This window comes from Drosophila takahashii, chromosome X (genome assembly GCF_030179915.1).
Source record: "Drosophila takahashii strain IR98-3 E-12201 chromosome X, DtakHiC1v2, whole genome shotgun sequence".
NCBI lineage: Eukaryota > Metazoa > Arthropoda > Insecta > Diptera > Drosophilidae > Drosophila > Drosophila takahashii.
The window spans coordinates 3,819,649-3,840,408 of NC_091683.1; the positions used below are offsets into that span (position 1 = coordinate 3,819,649).

General features: G+C 39.4%; 2 protein-coding genes across 6 annotated transcripts; both read left to right on the forward strand.

Moving 5' to 3' along the window:
* Positions 1-875: 875 nt before the first annotated feature.
* Positions 876-2,362, forward strand: LOC108056686 (serine/threonine-protein phosphatase 2A activator). The gene has a single exon (XM_017140568.3). The coding sequence runs from the start codon at positions 980-982 to the stop codon at positions 2,312-2,314; it is 1,335 nt and encodes a 444-aa protein (XP_016996057.2). The 5' UTR covers positions 876-979; the 3' UTR covers positions 2,315-2,362.
* Positions 2,363-5,311: 2,949 nt separating this feature from the next.
* On the forward strand, positions 5,312-20,455 carry sd (TEA domain transcription factor 1 homolog scalloped). Of its 5 annotated transcripts, none has more exons than XM_070218206.1 (12): positions 5,312-5,754; positions 6,975-7,487; positions 12,954-13,081; positions 13,243-13,381; positions 13,910-14,040; positions 14,340-15,041; positions 16,274-16,314; positions 16,377-16,566; positions 16,689-16,751; positions 16,815-16,987; positions 17,672-17,906; positions 17,974-20,455. In XM_070218206.1, exons 2-12 carry the CDS (start codon positions 7,379-7,381, stop codon positions 18,085-18,087), a joined length of 2,025 nt encoding a protein of 674 aa, XP_070074307.1. In that variant the 5' UTR covers positions 5,312-5,754; positions 6,975-7,378; the 3' UTR covers positions 18,088-20,455. The 5 variants fall into 5 exon arrangements, with proteins under 5 accessions (XP_070074307.1, XP_044252084.1, XP_016996059.1 ...); XM_044396149.2 differs by having other exon boundaries at positions 16,392-16,566; XM_017140570.3 differs by lacking the exon at positions 14,340-15,041 and having other exon boundaries at positions 5,324-5,754.
* Positions 20,456-20,760: the final 305 nt, after the last annotated feature.

Genomic DNA, 20,760 nt, shown 5'->3' on the forward strand with positions numbered 1-20,760 from the left:
TATAAGTAATACAAAATGAAACGCTTTTATGCTCAAACTTCCAACTTTACTTTCGTTTTGTTGATAGAAAATATAAAAAAAATCATTTGAGCTAAATTAATTGCCCAATCTTCGTTTTAAGCACACATTTGCCAATAACTTATCAATTTAATTATCCGAAATAGCTTCTTCTCTAATGGGATAATGGGATTTGGAATTTTCTGGCTGGACCCAATACAATATATTGGAGTATCGAATGGAAATATTTGTTCGCTTATGAACTGGATCTTCCTGCTCAAAACGGTTCGTTACAATTTTTCCTATGAAATTTAGCATATGGGCTGGCAGTTTATCATGGCTGCAGTACAATATCCTGGAAATTGAACGCACTTTAGAAAGAAATCGGAGATGCCCTATGTGGATATGTATTAATTTATGATTAATTTTTAGATTTCGGTATTTAACTTACCCGGAAGCTATTACTACATTGAGAAAACATGTATGTCCACACGTAGAAAAAAGCTCCAATTAGGGACACACAAAACGAGAACCAGAGCATAATTACGAGCCAAAAGACAAACCACAATGGGTTACCCATTAAGTAATTCTCTCGTTTTGCTAACCTGTCGCCAGTAGGGGTGGATGTAAAATATTAATATTTACAATGAGATGGCAAAACAAACAAAGAGATCTTGTTATGAAATCAAGAATTATAATCTATGTATTTTACCACGAATTAGATTGGAATTGAAAACAAACTGTATAAGTTGAAGAATTTGATCGACGCGATAGTGTGAAATATTTATAAAGTTTTGTACGCCAGTACCAGTTGGGAATTATAAGCGTAAAAGTGGTTAAAAGTGTTTATTACCTGTGTTATAGTTATAGTTTCAGTAGGTCGTGGCGGTTGATTCGAAAGCATTCCGACCTATACCCATTTCGACACGAAAATACACAAATAGTCTTTGATTTGATTTCCCATCTCATCCGATCCCATTTGATGATGAGCGACCGACTGGGCTACGATGTGACCGATCCCACTGTCCAGGTGCTTCGTTCCTCGGCTTTCATGCAGAACGGGCCGGTGAAGCAGGTTCGCAGCCTGGAGGATCTGGACCGATGGGTGCGATCGCAGGCCTACCACGATACGATCGCCTATATCAACCACACAAGCAGGGCGATACAGGGCCATCGGATGTCGCGGAATCGGGAATCGCGCAACTTTGACTTCCCAGTCTCCGAGCAGATGCGTCGCCTGTGCGAGATCTTCGATGGTTTGGACCACCTTCTCATCGAGCATACGCCCAAGCCGGAGGATTCTGATCCTGTATCCTACAAGACCTGGATGCAGCAGATGTTCCAGCATGTCTTTAGCAAACTGGACGAGGCCATTCGCTCGAACTGCAAGCACATCAACGAACTGGGGCAATACCTTCGCCGTTCCTTCGGCAATGTGACCACCATGGACTTCGGACCCGCCAACGAGCTGATGTTCGTCTTCTTCCTCTGCGGCCTCTTCCGGGCCGGAATCCTCCTGGCCGGCGATACGATTGCCGCAGCCCTGATGCTTTATAATCGGTATATCCATCTGGTTCGCCGCCTGGTGGCCACCTACTCGCTGCCGCTGGTGAAGGATCCCATGTCCTCCATCGATGACTACTGCCTGCTGCCCTATTTGTGGGGTGCCGCCCAGCTCTCGCTGGATAGTCCCTTCTCGCCGATGCAGTGCGAGCAGCAGCAGGTCCAGCGACAGCAGCAGGACTACATGATGCTGGAGCTCGTGGAGCATTTGCAGCGATCGCGCAGTGGCCAGCTGAGCCAGGTGGCCTTCCAGCTGTGGAGCCTGCTCTCGGTGCCCACCTGGCCGCAGGTCTATCGGGGATTGGAGCGAAACTATATCGACACGGTGCTCTGCTCCTTTCAGACCCTCGAGCAGGCCATCTTCTGTGAACTCATGTCGTTTGAACCCGCCATGCCACCGGGTAACCAGTTGGAGCGGGCCTATCTGGGGGCACAGTACCTGGAGCGGCACAACCAGGAGGAGGAGGAGAACGCAGAAGAGCAGGCCAATCTTTGGGAACCATCGCCGCCGGTCAGCAGATATGTGAGCATGGAGCCAGAGTCCTTTCTCGGCTTCCAGGAGCCGAGCGCCTTTCAACCGAAAACCAAATCGAAATCCAAAGCGAACGAGAAGGAGGACAGCGAAGAGGACCAGCGATTCTGGATGCTGCGACAGGTGGTCGATGAGAAGGACCCGAACAACGCCATGTTCTTTCCCGATCGCGCAGTTAACCAGAATGACTCTGTCACCTCGTTTGCCACCGAAGGTCCCTGAAATGTCAAACCAGTTAATACAGATAAACTTGTAAGGATCGAAGCGAAACGGCGTGGCATTTGTACGGCAATTTTTAAACTGATATTGATTCACATGTGCTAATCTCTTGAATTCCAAGCTGGGTCCCAACGTTATCTTTTGGGGCATAAAAAAGTTGGAATTAAAGCCTTTTTATTGGGTTTTTTGAAAGTAATTTGGACAAATCAAGGCCCAAATCAAAAAGGCGCACTGCTTTGAGCTGCTCACAACCCTATAATTAATATCAGTGCACTTTTCGATTGATTTGAGAAAATTAATTTTTGACTAAATTTTCACAATTTTGATGATTTTTTGCGAAAAACGGCAAAAATTAAAAATTTCCAGGTTGAAATGTCAATCGATTGGGAATTTAATAACGAGTTTAACGAGGTATGACACACCATATTTGGACCATTATTTCCATTTTTATGACCAAAATACTAATAGTAAATACTACTTTTTTTGGGCAAAAAATTAGGATCTTGATTTTTGGTAAAAATTGATTTTTTTTGTTCTAGATATTTTGCTGTAATTTGGTCAAAAATGGTCCCACATCAAAAAGACGCACTGTTTTGAGCAGCTTACGACCTTATAATTAATATCAGTGCACTTTCCGACTGATTTGGAAAAAATGATTTTTGTCCAAATTTTCGCAATTTTGATAAGGGGTACCATCATAATTTTTTGCGAAAAATGGCAAAAATTAAAAATTTTCAGGTTGAAATGCCAATCGATTGCGAATTAAATTACGAGCTCAACGAGGTATGACATTCCATATTTGGACCATTATTTCCATTGTTCTGGCCAAAATACTGCTTGTTTTTGGGGAAAAAAATCAGGATCTTGATTTTTGGTAAAAATGTGATTATTTTGTTCTAGATATTTTGCTGTAACTTGGTCAAAAATGGTCCCAAATCGAAAAGACGTACTGTTTTGAGCAGCTTGCAACCTTATAATTAATATCAGTGCACTTTCTGACTGATTTGAGAAAATTAATTTTCGAACCAATTTTCGCATTTTTTGTAAGGGGTACCATCATCATTTTTTGCAAAAAAATGGCAAAAATTAAAAATTTTCAGGTTGAAATGCCAATCGATTGCGAATTAAATTACGAGCTCAGCGAGGTATGACATTCCATATTTGGACCATTATTTCCATTGTTCTGGCCAAAATACTGCTTGTTTTTGGGGAAAAAAATCAGAATCTTGATTTTTGGTAAAAATGTGATTTTTTTGTTCTAGATATTTTGCTGTAACTTGGTCAAAAATGGTCCCAAATCGAAAAGACGTACTGTTTTGAGCAGCTTACGACCTTATAATTAATATCAGTGCACTTTCCGACTGATTTGGAAAAATTAATTTTTTACCAAATTTTCGCAATTTTGATAAGGGGTACCATCATAATTTTTTGCGAAAAATGGCAAAAATTAAAAATTTCCAGGTCGAAATGCCAATCGATTGCGAATTAAATAACGAGCTCAACGAGGTATGACATTCCATATTTGGACCATTATTTCCATTGTTCTGGCCAAAATACTGCTTGATTTTGGGGAAAAAAATCAGGATCTTGATTTTTGGTAAAAATGTGATTATTTTGTTCTAGATATTTTGCTGTAACTTGGTCAAAAATGGTCCCAAATCGAAAAGACGTACTGTTTTGAGCAGCTTACGACCTTATAATTAATATCAGTGCACTTTCCGACTGATTTGGAAAAATTAATTTTTGACCAAATTTTCGCAATTTTGATAAGGGGTACTATCATATTTTTTTGCGAAAAATGGCAAAAATTAAAAATTTCCAGGTTGAAATGCCAATTGATTGCGAATTTAATTACGAGCTCAAAAAGGTATGACATTCCGTTTTAGGACCATTATTCCTAATGTTATGGCAAAAATACTGATATTTTTTGGGTTATTTTTTCTATGTACAGATCATATTAATGCTAACGAATGGCACAGGCGCTGGATAACGCAACAGCAGCAATCTTGTTGCGGATCGTTTACACCGCCGCAGCTGTTGCGAAAACGTTAAAAACGTGCTTAGCAAAAACATGTGAAGTTTTCCATATTATAATTTTTAAAATAATCTTCTCAAAAAAAGTACTTTCCAACAAAAAATGCAAGCTTTTTTATGGAAAATGATCGTACGATATCGTTAGAAATAACATCGTGTATGGCAAGAACAAGTGCGGATATATCGGCTTGATATTTAAGGTGTGTTTAAAAAACATTAGTGCGATAAGTTTGTGATAAAAACTGGCGGGCTTTACGGCCAGATCGTGAATAGATATTGTTAACCTCGAATCGAACCACTTTCTGCCACCGAAAAGATCGAGTTCTGAGAGACTTTAGGATGAGGAATACATTTCACGTGCAGTTATACTCTCCGTTCTATTGCCAATAAAACTAGTTTGACTTATAGAGACGTTCGAGTTGTGGGAGATCGGCTGTACGATCAGGAAATTGTGGGTTCTTTTCTGTTTCTCGTTAGCTAAGATAAAGTGGCTGAGTGATAAGGGACAGGACTTCCGTTGCGAAATTCGGGACAAGAGGTATAACACCCTATGCTAAAGGGTTACAAAGTGAGCGAAATCGAAATCGTGCGGTAAGGCGCCAGCGGCATAAAGCTCGTCGACTATTAGTCACACCCGTCGGCTGTGGGAGAGATATACACCTCTATATATATATATATATATATATATATCGGGAGAGAGAGGGAGAGGCAGAGCGAGAGAGCCGCTCTCTTCTAGCCGCCCAATTCGAGTTGTGTGTGTGGTTCGAGCAGTGCACTTGTGATGGTGAGATGGTGATATAGTAGTGCTGTTTCTGGGTTTGATCGGGTTGTATTCTGCGTCTGTGTTTGGTCGTGTAGTCATCGCCTGTGTTAGGAAACTGAAACTAAACAACCAGATCCACCAGTTATGCTGGCAGAAGCAGAAGCCGAGGCAGAAGCAGAAGCAGAGAATGAGTTGAAATGAGTCGAGAGTTGAGGTTTAGCTGAGTTGAGTTGAGTTGGCCAGGCCAAGAAGCAGGCGCAACAACCGAACGCGAACGCGAGCGCAGGGAAACAACAAGAAAACAACAATCCCAGTCCCAATCCCAGCAATACGAATCGGACAACCCAACAACCAGACCAGACCAGACCAGCTATAGTGCTATAGTGTGTTATCGACGCTGACGTCGGCGTCGTTCTTTGTATTGATTCGAATTTGGATTCGGATTCAGTCGATGAGTTTCTCTCGCTTCTGCGCGTTGCGTTTTTCGCAGTGTTTCCGCGATTTTTCGTTGTCGTCATCGTTGTTTCGTATCGTTTCGTTTCGTCTCGTCTCGTTTCGTTGTTGTGTGTGGTGTGTGGTGTATAGTGCGCCGCCTCCTCTCATTTCAGCCCCCTTTTTTCGTACAGCCGTGAGTGGCTGTAAAAGTGTGCGTGGGTTTTTGAGATTATTAAATACATTTTCCTTTGCAATTTTGTTCTTTTCCCTTTTTTTTTTTTTAATTTGTGTTTGTCGTACATATTTGTAGAGAAAGATTTTTTGAAAATTTGTTTAATATGTGGCCACTTTTTGATTCACCTTCTCTCTCGCTCTCTCTCTCTCTCTGGTTTTGTTTTATCTTTTTCTTATACGATACGTATCTTATAAACAGTAGGCGTGTGGGGAGGGCATCGTAAGATATGGATGTGTGTGGCTTCTAAGCAAATTATCCCATGCGTCTGGGTGCCCCAAAAACAAAGAAAACCGAAAAACCCAAAAAAAAAAAAAAATCAAATCTGAAATCAGGCATTTGAATGGGGATTTCATAAAAATATATATCTAAATACAGAAGTACAGATGTACATGTGCATGCACACACATGTGCGTGTGCTTTTGCACACTCACAGTCGCATAAATATATGCACACAATTAGAACTGCACTTGTGCAGAAACAGAAACAGAAGCAGAAGCAGAGAAACAGACTATTTGGTTAGATGAAGAAATACAAATGGACATTATCATTATCATCATCATAATCGCCAATCGTCATCGTCATCGCCCAAAAGCCCCCCATTAACTGATGTAAAAATATAGAAAAGGCGACAAACCCAATCCCAATCCCAAACCAAACCAAACCTATCCAATAGTTAGTAGCTCTCTGGTGGCCATTCTGCTTCTTTCTTCACTTCATCTTATTGCCGCAGCTGCGCCTTATTTCCACTGAAAGGCTTACTGACACATTCTCACTTTCACAAAGACCACGATATTGTACAAAGCTGCTCATGCTCTTCTCGTACTACTAAATACACAGTTATATATATATATAATATCTAGAGAGCGAGAGCGAGAGAGAGAGAGAGGGAGAGTGGGAGTGTTTGAGAGAGCGAGCAGGAGAAGAGAGAGGCACAGGCGAACAAGTAAAGATGTTGCCTGAAAAAAAAGATCTTTCTCACTTCCTCAACTCAAGAACTCCGATTCATGAATTATTGCAGATGTAAGTAAGTATTGTGAATATGCATGTGTGTATACCAAACACGTAGAATCGAAATTTGATTCGATACGAGTACGAATACGAGTACGAGTTGGGGAAAAAGTAAAGTAGTGCAAAAACAAGTATCGCCTCGAATAAGCCACATAATCCAAAGCGAAAGGGTTTTACTACCTTTGCAGTTCCATCCCGTCCCAGACGTTAGCTGCTACTAAGTATAACTAAGCTATATGGTATAATAATAAAACAGAGAAACAAAAAAACCGCTCCATCGCGTTATCAACGGACATAGATAATAACACACCCAATATAAAGTCTGAAAAAACAGTTACTGTTACAAGCGAATAATAATAATAAGAGTGAGTAGTGAGTGCCGGAGTGAGTGCCTTTGACCAGCCGAGACGACGACGGTACGGTACGGTTCTTGATGGTGACATCAGAGTCTAAATCTAGCGCGAACAGATTTTAATTCCGTGAACTAGTAGACGACGCACAGTCACCGAGTACCGAGTCTACGTACCTCTCATATCGGGCATACCCGTGAACCCAACCAACCAACCCGTGAAAACGACAAGAAACTGGCTGCATGAAAAACATCACCAGCTCGAGCACTTGCAGCACTGGGCTGCTGCAATTGCAGAACAACCTGAGCTGCACTGAGTTGGAGGTTGCGGAGAAGGCAGAACAGCAGGCAGGTCCGTTGCACATTCGAATCCCGAAACCCCATCCCCAAGTCATCCCATCATCCCATACTTAACTTAAGACCAAAGCCCCAAAGACCCCCCCTCCACCACCTGAAGATCTCATCTCTTTTGGTGACTTTCCTCGTGAGTTCCCGTTCGTTCTCTCCATTCGAGAAAGTCACCAAAAACAGAGACCAGAACTGCAGGGCCCTCCACTCTCTACCAGCCGATGTACATATCATATCATACCATACATACACAAGACTAACCGATCTAAATCCAAAAAGAGAAGCCAACTTTCGATTGCCCAGATTCAATGGAATAGTCAGGTTTAAGATAATATTGTCGGACCCCCCCATCCCCCCCACTGATTCTACGGATAAGATATAGCTCAAATTATTTTGCAAGCCAAGCGGATTTCGGAAAGAGCTTTTTTTCATGCCATTGCATAATAATATTTTTGGTCAGAAGCTTGTAAACTGCAGTGTGGGAGAGATTTGCGACCACAGAATTATATATGTATGATCTGGATCGTTGCGAAATTTGTAGAGTGGTCCATTCCCTCAGTTTAAGAGTTCTTACATTTATATTTTTTTAGTGTTTCACCGTTTCTTGTAAGAATCATTCGATGATCGTTTAAAACCTTTCCAAAGAGAACTTTATTTTTATTGTATTTCTGTCAAAGGAGCGATCTTTTCATAAATACTTACAAAGCTATCGCGCGTTCAATTATATCGTAAACCCCACACGTGCTTTTCTCCATCAAAACTACACAAGTGACCAAAAACAAGAAGTGTACGAACTTTCTATACCCTTGAAGTTATAGCATAAATGTATTAGTCATGTAGGTATTTGACCAGTTGCTATCACAACTATAGGTTACAGACGTCTACGAAATGACTATGTCATGAGTCATGGGCACATACATACATATGTATATCTTCAAACCCAACGGAAACATATCCGATTTTGATAAAGTTAATCATAATTATTCAAAAGCAACAGGTTGGGGCTATTTCGAAACGCAAAGTTGACCGATCCTGAGAGGAACGGAAGTTGGATACTTTTGATTGTAATATTTTGTTTTGAGTTTCTAAAAATTTTCGAAAAATCTATTTGCTGCAATGTAATAATATTTTTCTCATAATCTTGTTGTTTCCGTAAAATATAATTTTATTAACAAATTATAAATAAAGAAAATCCCTTCTTATTTGTAATTATATTAAGGTTGCACCTCGTAATATGCTTTGTTTTAACCTTTACCAGGTTGCAAATTCGTTTGTCCTGACCTCAGAAGATTTTTGGGCAAAAGGAATGAGGGTGCATTTTAAGGGTTGACATGACAAATGGGAAGGGCACGAACTAAGGCGTATCGAAGTTTGTATACCCTAGGAAATATGTAAACTGGACGTACGATTTGTATAAAAGGTTAAAGTTATACCTATTTTGTTAGATGAGCCATAAATAATTTAATCCTTCTTATGACAACTATAATATACTACCTGCGATATAAATAAAAGTATTGTGCAGGTTTCATTGATAAATGTATTTACTTACGTAATTGATTCCGGATCATATGGATATTGGTTATGTATGGGAAAGATAAAAAGATGACATCCGTAGGGACCTATCAGGGATCAATGAACCATCATCGGACTTCTACGAGGACGATGTGAAAATAAATTTGACCTGTGCTTTCCGGCTATCCGAGTACGCATTACGGATCCCAATTCTGATCCTGAGTGGGCTAAGTACGTCATCATATAGCTAGCAGCTCCTTACCGTCCCATCGAGGCACTGGCATGCATAGTACATACATATATCTGCGACGAAGCATACATAAAGAAAATGAAAAAGCAGAATGCATACCATAAATTCCAATTGCCGCACAACAAAATTGCGGCTTCTAAGGGTAGGAATGGAAAAGGCAGGAAAAAGAACACACATTCCCTTATTAAAACCGAACACGAGCAGCTGCGAGTTGAGTTTTCAGGCGGAAATTGAGTTCAAGCGTAGAGGACCGAGGACCGTAGAGCAAGGACCAAAAACTGAAAACCGAAAAACCAGAGGACCGTAATACCAAAGTCTGTTTCTAGTTTTTCTAATTGGAAATTATCCTGAACCGCTTCTGTCCAAATTCAGGAATTCAATGTGATAATATTAATGCACGGTTCAGCTATTTCGCTCCTTTCTTTTTTTTGTATTTCGCCCCTGTTCAAAGGAATCGAGTGTGCGTGTGTGTGTGTGTGTGCGAGTGCTTACGAGATTATGAAAAATGGCACATTCACCCCCTAAAACGATCCCAACCCCTGCACTATGCCATGCAGTTCCAAGCTGTGCAATATGCATTATTTTAATAACCTTACAGCGTTTCCGAATTTCGAAAATGTCCAGAATAGAGGATTTTCCTTTGATCGACTTTGGTGTTTGTGGGGTGGGGAAAGGAAAGATGGTTTTTGATTCTTCATCTGGCTTTCTAACTTTCTATCAGAACTATGCCGTACTCTATACTATACTGTATACTTTACTACATACTTTATTGTATACTATACTGTACTGTACTCTATACTATGCTATATACTCTATTGTATACTATACCATACCTTACTCTATACCTTACTCTATACTTTACGACATACTCTATTGTATACTATACTATACCATACTCTATACTATACTTTATACTCTATTGTATACTACACTATACCATATTCTATACTACACTATAACCTACTCTATACTATCCTATACCGTACCGTATCATACCCCTGCGGACTCACACTTGACGCCCCACACTGCATACGACAAGGCTTCTATCAATAGTACGCTGCGAGGGTATGTGCCACTGCCACTGCATTCTATCCTCTGTCTCACAAATACCTAGAACAACCATACCATACCGTACTATGCCATACCAGACCAGAACAGACCATACCATCCCTATAGGTTTATATGGGCGAAACACAGCGCCAGGGGCAGAAAAAAGGAACCGGCCAAAACAAAGAATAGAAATATGTGGAAACTATACGGCACATTTCAGTTTCAGTTTGACGTGCGCGTTTCTCTTAACCAGACGCATTTTAGTTTTTCCTTCTGCGCCGTCCGGGATTGTTTTTTCATTTTCATTTTCACGCTGTGTGGAAACAAGTCGAAACGAAACGCAACCAAAAAAAAAAACATAACAGAGCAGAACAGAAAGCCAAAAACAGAAAAAACAAAAATAAATTACAAAATAATTTAAAAGAAAATGATTTGATAGGTGTGGTGTGGTACAAACAGATACAGATAGATCTGATACAACAGTGAAGTTTCGAATCGAAAGGACTATTAGTGATATTCGAAGTTTATTGATATCGGCTTTAAAGTGGCGCCCTTTTCAAACCATTTAGATTCCCTCGAGGAATTCAAGGAGTTATCGGGTGAGTGGAGGACGGGTTGGCATGTAATGCTCGATCCTATATCTGTGATAAGGATTGATAGTACGAGTAGTTGTTAGATAACTTTGAAATCGTACTACTTATCTTATTGGTTAATGACCCCTAACTATCGAAAGTTACTTCGTAATATTCCAAATAGGAAAATCATGTTCCTATTTGAAAAATGTAAATATCATTCAATGTATGTGGGTTAAATAATTTGTTCTTAGGTTCGTTCTACCTGTTACATAGTTTCCCCACAAAATATTATACCCCTGTATACCCTGTAGACCATTCATCCAGTCCAAAATCCACCAGGGATGTTCCAATCCGCACAGTTTGATGCGATACTTGGGCGATGATTTTCCTTTCAACCCTTTCCCAATGCTTACAAAGAAAATGTAAACAACAAAATGTGGAAACTATTTAAGTTTCTAATCATTTTCAAAGTTTTATAAATTGTTTTAGGCCAGAAGGTTAGGTTAGCTCTTAAATACTCTAAAACAACATTATTGGTTTAACATTTGATCCTGGAGTGAGTGGGAATTATATGACCCATTACGATTTATAAACCAAAAGTGTAGGAAGGGAAACTGGGGTATTATTTCAGTATTTGTACAGAATATAGCCGAATGATCATTAAATCAGATACAGGGAGAAGTAGTTTTTGAAATAAACCAATACATTACACAGGTCAACAAAATGGACTTTATTAAAAGGTGCAGGCTTATTGGCATTAGAACATGTTAATATAGACGTATATAAGCATATCTGCATACTTAGTTTTCGCGTTTAACGGGTGGTATTTGGGCAATCGCGGTTTGAAAAAAATAGCAACATTTAATTTTTTGATTTAAGATATCTTCGAGGGTCTGTGCTCAGTTGTAATAATACCTATGCCAAAAAATTGCTTAGATGCCCTTCTACATTTTTGCACTTAAGGTTCCATCATAATTTGAGTCAATCACAGCCTATGAGCCATTGAAGTAATTTGTTCACCTCTATTCCCAACCAACTTAATGCGGTGAACACGCTTAAAAAAATACAAGGAAAAATATATGCCCTAAAATATTTTACAGTCATCTAGAGGCGTCTTTCACCGAATTTTTAAGACAAATAAGACCATTGTACGTCGAAGGATGGAATTTATAGAATTTTTTCCGTAAGAACTTAAAAAGTAACAACTATTTTTAAATCCCATTTTACATAAATATCTGACACATTCGTAAAAATGTGCCTTTCAATTTGGTTAGCAGTAGGCGCCGAACATAGACAAATTATATTTTTAAGGGGTTAATATGCCTTAAAAAAAATCCCCACCACAATTTTAAGGCGACGCCACTGTTATCTTTAAAAAGCCTACTGTGTAAAATCACGACAAACTCGTTACGTAAGAGTGACTCTAAAATACTTGTTACTTTTCCCATTCTTACGGAAAAAATTCTATAAATTCCATTTTTCGAAGTACAATAGTGGGATTTATCTCAAAAATTCGGGAAAAGACGCCTCTAGATGCATGTAAAATATTTTAGGGCACATATTTTTCCTTGTATTTTTTTAAGCCTGTTCACCGCATCAAGTTGGTTGTAAATAGAGGTGAACAAATTACTTTAATGGCTCATAGGCTTTTATTAACTCAAATAATGATGGAACCTTAAATGCAATTATGTAGAAGGGCATCTAAGCAATTTTTTGGCATAGGTTTTATTACAACTGAGCACAGACCCTCGAAGATATCTTAAATGAAAATATAAAATGTTGCTACTTTTTTCAAACCGCGATTGCACAAATACCACCCGTTAAACTCGAAAACTAAGTATGCAGATATGCTTATATCCGTCTATATTAACACAATTTAATGCCCATAGGGCTGCACCAAAAACACTGTTGGCCTGTGTTATTATTCATATTTATAGAATTTCATATAAACTAGATAATTATTATGGGTAGCACATATAAATTCGGAAATATGTAACTGCATGCTCTAATGCATATGGAGTTTATATTAACACTTTAATGATTGCTTTATTATAATTAATTGTGTTTCTTATTTCGTTTTTAGTTGGACCCGGCACCATACCATCACCGTGGACTCCAGTGAATGCCGGTCCTCCAGGTGCCCTTGGATCGGCAGACACAAATGGCAGCATGGTGGATAGCAAAAACCTGGATGTTGGTGATATGAGCGATGTAAGTTTAAACATCTATCTCCTCTTAGCCTTTTTTCTATTATTTCTGAAGTCACGAAATTAAATTTTTATACTTTTATTTTTATTTTAAAATGAATTTTTTAAGAGAATCCATTACATACTGTTCGTTTGGTGCTAATGTTTATTCATTAAATATTTCAGGACGAAAAGGATTTATCCTCCGCCGATGCCGAAGGTGTATGGAGTCCCGATATCGAACAGAGCTTTCAAGAGGCTTTATCTATATATCCGCCGTGCGGACGTAGAAAAATCATCTTATCCGACGAGGGTAAAATGTATGGTAAGTGCTGAAGAAAATATTTAAGATATATTTTTAGACAAACTCATGATGGTATTTTGAATGCAATCAAGGTCGTAGGACTATTTGGTATATCCTTTATAAATAGTCGTGATTATCAGCATTCGTTCGATGACTTAGGAGCTGCGCAGCTAGAATCTATTGGGAATTATAGCGTCGCAAGTGAAGATCTTTTCTCGGTTGGGAGTATAATCAAAAAAATTAAATGCTTAGTAAAGGATAAAATAAAGGAATTCCACTTGCTTTCTATTCTAAAGCCTAGCGCCAAAGTCAGGATCAAGATGAAAAGGCAAATGATGGTGTATATTTAGGAAAAGTTAACAGAGGATTTTTGTAAGGAGTTAAAAGACGTTTAAGGGTGGATTTTTTTCAGTTCTAGTCAATGTCAAAGGAAAAATCTTTATAATATATATCGCCATCAGGTTTTATATGTAAAATTAAGATATATGTAAGCTGTCACTGCCCTAATAAATCCATATTTAATTTTGATTTCCTCCCTAAATATTACAGGTCGCAACGAACTGATCGCACGATATATAAAACTGCGCACAGGCAAGACGAGAACCAGGAAACAAGTCAGCTCGCACATCCAAGTGCTGGCTAGACGGAAACTCCGCGAGATCCAGGCGAAAATCAAAGTGGTAAGTGACCTGCGTAGACCAATCGCATACTTTTTTGGGGTAGAGTTTTTTTGATCGCATTGTGTAGGATATTCTATTCTAATAAAGTCAAAAGCTAGATCTTAGATCTTAGAGTTAGGTAAGCATGAAAAGCAAGGAAGACGTTTGTCAGTTGAGCTGCAAAGTGTCAGATGGAAGTCCCCTGAAATTCTGGTTGACCCCCCGATTGAAGGGTCAATGTTAACCTAGGTTAACCCGAACCCACACAAACCAAAGCAAACCCTATATCAACACTCCGACCAACTGAAACTCTCTTCCAGGAAACCAATGGTGTGTCCTTGCATTTATTAAACGAGAAAGAGCAAACGTTGCAGGTCATGAGCACAATGACCAGTTCGCAAATCGTGTCCGCCCAAGCGGCCAACAATCTGGCATTGGCTGCCTCGGCACTATCGGCAGGTGGTGGTGGCGGCGTCCACCACGCGAGGCATCTCAACCTCAACCTCAGTCTGCACCCCCCACTACCACCACCACCACTACCGCCACCACCACCCCATCCCCATAGACACTCGTCTTCGTCGTCGTCGTCGGCGGCGGCAGCAGCTGCAGCAGCAGCAGCAGCGGCGGCGGCCTCAGCCGCGTTGGTCCCCAGGTCGCCGTCGTCTCCGCAACAGCAGCACCACTACCACCACCACCACCACCATTCCCATCCCAATTTGACGCACCTACCGCATAGTCATATGCATACACACCATCACCAACATGCGGCAGCCGTTGCAGCGGTCTATCATCTCCAGCAGCAACAGCAGCAGCAGCAGCAGCAGCAGCTGCAACAGCAGCAACTGCAACAGCAGCAACAGCAACAGCAGCAGCAACTGCAACAGCAGCAGCAACAGCGGGCGAACGATGCGAACGGCGCTGCAACAACTGGCGGCGATTCGGAGGCAACAGCGACGGCACCGCCCGCTCCGCCACCCCCTCCGCCGCCGCCGCCGCTGCACCACCCGCCGTTGTATTCTGGCGTAAGCTACCGTTACTTTTTCCAACTCTCGATTTCCACCTCGATTTCCACCGCCTTGTGCAAAAAACACTCGTATGCTGTCATGCCGCGTTCGAAATCCAAAACAAAACAAAAGAAAACGAAAAAAAAAAACACACGCAACTCCATTTACCAAAGCTACTGCGCCGTTGCATCAAACAAACTGCATTAAAGAATCATTGAATCATCGCTGCCATAATCCGCAATGCTCATTTTGGATTTGCAATGCTCTTGTTTAGCTTTCTGTTTTGTGTACTCACCCCAACATCAAATCTCTAGAGGTGTCTAAAAGTAGGATGTAATAATAAGAGACAAGTCTTTTCAACTGTTGCACTTTATGGAGTTTTGAAATCACACGAAAAGGTGCCTAAAAGTATGCTCTTAAATAGATGACTTCAATTATTTATCCTTAGAAGTACTCTCAGTTTATTGTAGCATACTTTTAGACTCCCTTTTACTATACAAACACATGAAAAGGTGTCTAAAAGTATGCTTGGAAATATATGGACTCTTTTTTTAAGAGGTTTCGAAACCAATAGAGATTTATGTGGCCCCCACGTGTACTTAACATATGTGCCGCTTTCGTTGGGCATCTTCTCCCACTCTCACATCCTCCTGTCTCCTTCATCACTCCTTTCGAATCAATATCAGCATCAATTTCGAATCATCGGATCATCGGGGCCCAATTGAGATGCCCGTTGTACTGCCATGCCAACCCTAATGCGCTCGCTTGCTCATTGAAATTGACTCCTTGCTTTTGACTTGCTATACGATATGCGATATGCGATATACGAAATACAAAAAACGATATGAAGAAATAGAGCTTGAAAAAATATCGAAATCCCCTTAAAAATATCGAAAATATCGATAGTTTTTAAGCTCTACGAAGAAACTACTATTTTTGTTAGTAGAACCATAGCTATAGACATGTACTATATATTGTGTATTACTATTACTATCCGTATGTAACAATCACCCACTGGCCTAAAAGGAAATCTCGCTGGGTAATGTTTGATTAATGACAATCGGTTTAGTGTTTAGTGAACAGTTGATTAACCAGTCGCCTCACCATATGTTTAACCATCTCCAGTAAATATCAAAAATATCTGTACATCATCAACAACTATCTACTGACGCCTACAAAGCATTTAAATGAATAAGGATTATTGCACAATCATAATTATAATTATAATCTCTCCCCCGTTTTTCAAACAGCAATTCTGGCAACCTGGACTACAGCCAAGCACGTCCCAAGAGTAAGTTGGCATCTCGTCTACCCCATCAGCTGGCTATACAACGCATTTGCATTGACCAATAGTTTCTATGATTACAGCATCAAGCCCTTCGCCCAGCCACCCTATCCCGCCGGCAAAACGTCGACGGCGGTGTCCGGGGACGAGACTGGAATTCCGCCCTCACAATTGCCCTGGGAAGGTCGAGCCATTGCCACGCACAAATTCCGCCTACTCGAGTTTACGGCGTTCATGGAAATCCAGAGAGATGATATGGTACGGGTCTATCTATCTATCTATCTATATATCTGGGGGAATATTTGGGGGTAGCTCTGGCACCACACCATCAATCAAGCGAGATGCTTTATTAATAATTCCACACTTTCACATCCTTACAGTATAACCGTCACCTTTTCGTTCAACTCGGCGGTAAGCCATCCTTTTCCGATCCACTGCTTGAGGTGAGTACTTTGAATAACCTTTAAATTTCATAACACTTATTGTTTTTTCCGGTGATTTCACAGACCGTTGATATACGACAAATATTCGACAAGTTTCCGGAAAAGTCGGGGGGCCTCAAAGATCTCTACGAAAAGGGTCCACAGAATGCGTTTTACCTAGTTAAATGCTGGGCGGACCTGAATACCGACCTAACGACCGGCAGCGAAACGGGTGATTTCTATGGCGTAACCAGCCAGTAAGTTGATTTTTAATCGGTTATTTAATAGAAGTTTGATTTAAGATAAAATGGTTCTCAAAGATGCAATGTTCGATTTAAGCTTAAGACAATTTTGATTTTTAAAAAATAGATCGCTTGATATTGATTGTAAAGAATACCTTGTTGCTTATAATACGTCATGATCAGTGATCACTAAACATGGGATTATATGCAAATACTTGTTCCAAATTTTTATCAAAGTTTTAAAGATCAAATTTTTCTCAAAAATTCAAAATTTGATTTTATTCGAATAGATTGCTTGAGATTGATTGTAAAAAATACCGTGAATCAGTGATCACTAAACATGGGATTATATGCAAAGACGTGTTCCAATATTTATATGAAATTTTTAAAGATTAAATTGTTCTCAAAAATTTAAAATTATTTTTAGGTTTAATTCGAAGGTTAAGAATGCTGTTTTGCGCATAATCCGATTTCTAGTGATCATTGAACAGTAGATCACTAATCAATTGATTAAAAGTCTCTCACTCTAAATTATTATCAATACTTTAAAGACCAAATATTTTACAAAAATTCAAAACTATATTTAGGCTTAATTCGAATGTTAAGAATGCTGTTTTGCATATAATCCAATGTCTAGTGATCACTGATCTTTGTAATTTAGTTATCCAAACTCTAATCCCAACTCTAAACTTTTTACAGATACGAAAGCAACGAGAATGTCGTGCTCGTGTGCTCCACGATCGTTTGCTCTTTTGGCAAACAGGTGGTGGAGAAGGTGGAAAGCGAGTACTCGCGGCTGGAGAACAATCGCTATGTGTACCGCATCCAGCGGTCTCCGATGTGCGAGTACATGATCAATTTCATTCAGAAGCTGAAGAACCTACCGGAACGCTATATGATGAACAGTGTGCTGGAAAACTTTACAATATTGCAAGTGAGTATGATTTTTTGAAGATCTTAATAACCACTTTCTGTAATCAATCCATTTCTATTATTTTAAGGTAATGAGAGCCCGCGAAACGCAGGAGACACTGCTGTGCATAGCCTATGTGTTTGAGGTAGCGGCCCAGAACAGCGGTACCACCCACCATATATACCGGTTAATTAAGGAATAGCAAAAGCTGCATGGAGCAGAGCCCGACCTGTCTGCGAATCCCGTCATCAACACACAAGTTCACAAATATATCAGCGACGATAATAGTATCAATGCGAATGCCAAGAATTGCGAGGGTAAGGCGAGTCAAGACAACACCAAGAGTGCCAGAAGCAACATCAACAGCAGCAGCAACAGCAGCAACAACAGCAGCAGCAACAACAGCAGCAGCAACAGCAATATTAAGAATAGGAATCTATCTGCTACACTTATTAAGCAATCACTTAGCTCGCCGAACCAACATCATAACGAAATCGATGCCTTGACTGCACTTCAAGTGGAGGAGGTTATATATACACAGTCACAAGGAAATACCAGTTACCAGTTGGACTCCGAATCGAGCAACAACAATAACGTACCAGAGCCAACAACACTCCAGCAGCAACAGCAACATACCGCCTATGAGGATCGTCAAGTAGTCCTTCCACCATACGACCTATGCATCGGCAACAAGCAACCGCAACCGCAACAGGAACTGGAACTCGAACTGGAGCAGAAGCAGCTGGAGAGCACTAGCTATGAGCAGTTCCTCAAGCTGTCCGCTCATGAATATTCGCAATCAGAACCAAGAAGCTCCGCAGCTGCTCTAAATCTCAGCAGTATTGGCGAAAAGGAATCAGCAGTGGGAGGTGAATCCAAGCCGGAACTTGAAGATCACCCAGAATTTCGGACAGAGGACATCCGAACCACTGCCGATTGTGGGATCATCAGTAACAAAGGCCGTGAGCCGTGAGCGCCATATAAAACCAGCAGCCTTTAAGCAAGGTTGAGGCTAATTTTAAGGGCTAGAAATATAAGGAACGACACCATCAGAACTTTTTGTTTTCCACCCCCAAACGAAAAACGAAAAAAAAGGAGCCTCAAAAACGATCGATTGGTGTGGTGTTCAGTATCGAAATCAGATTTTTATTTGTGCAAAATAAAAAGTGTATCATATTTTATGTTACAATAATTATTTGAAAGGCTCTTTAGTTCAGCGTAGAGTGCTTTCTGTAAAATTGTACTATACATGCATAAAAAAAAATACATTTAAATGATCTCAAAGTTACTTAAAACATATTTTTTGTGTATAATTTTTTTTATGAAAACTTTACAAAATCCTGAAAATGAAAAAAAAAAATTAAAAGAAAAGAGAAGAGATGATCGTGCGCTGATTTTTAAAAAATAGGATAGTAAGAGTATATATTGACTAATATGTTTGAAACAAAGAACGCCGCGAAAGAAACAGATACAATATAGTTTTCCGAATTACCATTAGATATGCATGATTATGTGCAAATAGAGTTAAGGTACTTTTTTTTTTATATAAAAGCTTTTGCATAGGGCTACAAAATGTATAGAAATAATATGTTAGTTCTATTTTATTTGAAGCTTGATCTTTCATTTAGCAAGAGTGCAGTGCAGAGGAAAGAAAGGGAGAGCAAAGGAGCGGAATGGAATAGAAAGGGAAAGATAGGATAGCTGGCTGGAGTGGAAACCGATTTGGAGCTAGATAAGGTAACTTCGAGAACTTAAGATCAAAGTATATTACAATTTGTTAACCGAAATCGAAATCGAAATCCTGGCAAGAGGCGAGACGCGATGAGGAGGGAAAAGGATATAGAATCGAGCGAAAGATGTTGTGTGTTACGCGATGGTTTTTGTCTATCCATTCGTATTGTAGTGGCAAAATGGATATGTAAGTAATTGAATTAAGCATGTGTCGAATGATCCACCGTTAATTAAATTATTAATTACTGATTTAAATTCATTAGTATTAAAAATGCCCATATTATATAATATAACAAGTAAAACTGGTATGTAATTAGCCATTTTCTGCATCCACCGAAGACAAGCTCGAACTCGAACACATCTAAAATGTCCAAATTGTAAGAAATTATACATATATGCAGAAGAAGTAACATAAAGATTTATTTTCCGATCTAAATAAAAAAACAAAAATAAAAGTAAAAGTAATGATAGAGATAACGATAACGAAAATGTATTCTGAATGTAAAACAGCCTAATTAAAATTATCGTAATAATAATAATATAATTACACATATATATTTACCAAATAATATAACATATTTATGCTCTAAAGTATATACGACTACAACAAATACGCATTTTTTGTTCGTAGATAAGATAAGTTAATGTGAAAGAAATAATATGATTGCATACTAAAAAGTTCCACAACAATGACAGTTGAATTTTATTTCGAGAGCTAAGAAAACCAGCAACAAAAATATTTTAAAGCTATAGACTTAAAAATATTATTATTAAAGATCACTAATGAATATGGTTGGCAAAATATAGGTGGAGAGTAAATATAATAAATTCAAATTTAACCGAAAGTCTTTGATTTCAAAATTTTAGCAGCCGAATTAGTTAAATTCACCAGAATAACTTGATCGCCGATCAGATGTATCATTACAAAAATAGAGTCTTTTAGGGTATTCTTTTCGCACAAAAAACATCCGATCAAATCTCCCGCCGCGGCACGTCCAAATTCTCAGAATTCCAGGAATCTAGCAAGAAGCATTGGATTACATTTTTATACTTTCTTAGCTTAGGGCTCAAAAAATTGGTTAGCAATTCATAAGAAGTGGCAGATGGTATAAAAATACATCAAAAGTTTGTAACGCCCGATGAA

Excerpts from the sequence above, each read along its gene's own strand:
- LOC108056686 (XM_017140568.3), top strand. The coding sequence starts at position 980 with ATGATGAGCGACCGACTGGGCTACGATGTGACCGATCCCACTGTCCAG.
- sd (XM_070218206.1), top strand. The coding sequence starts at position 7,379 with ATGAAAAACATCACCAGCTCGAGCACTTGCAGCACTGGGCTGCTGCAA. Across the intron at positions 13,082-13,242 it reads ATGTTGGTGATATGAGCGAT|GACGAAAAGGATTTATCCTC; the intron begins GTAAGTTTAAAC and ends TAAATATTTCAG. Across the intron at positions 14,041-14,339 it reads TCCAGGCGAAAATCAAAGTG|GAAACCAATGGTGTGTCCTT; the intron begins GTAAGTGACCTG and ends ACTCTCTTCCAG.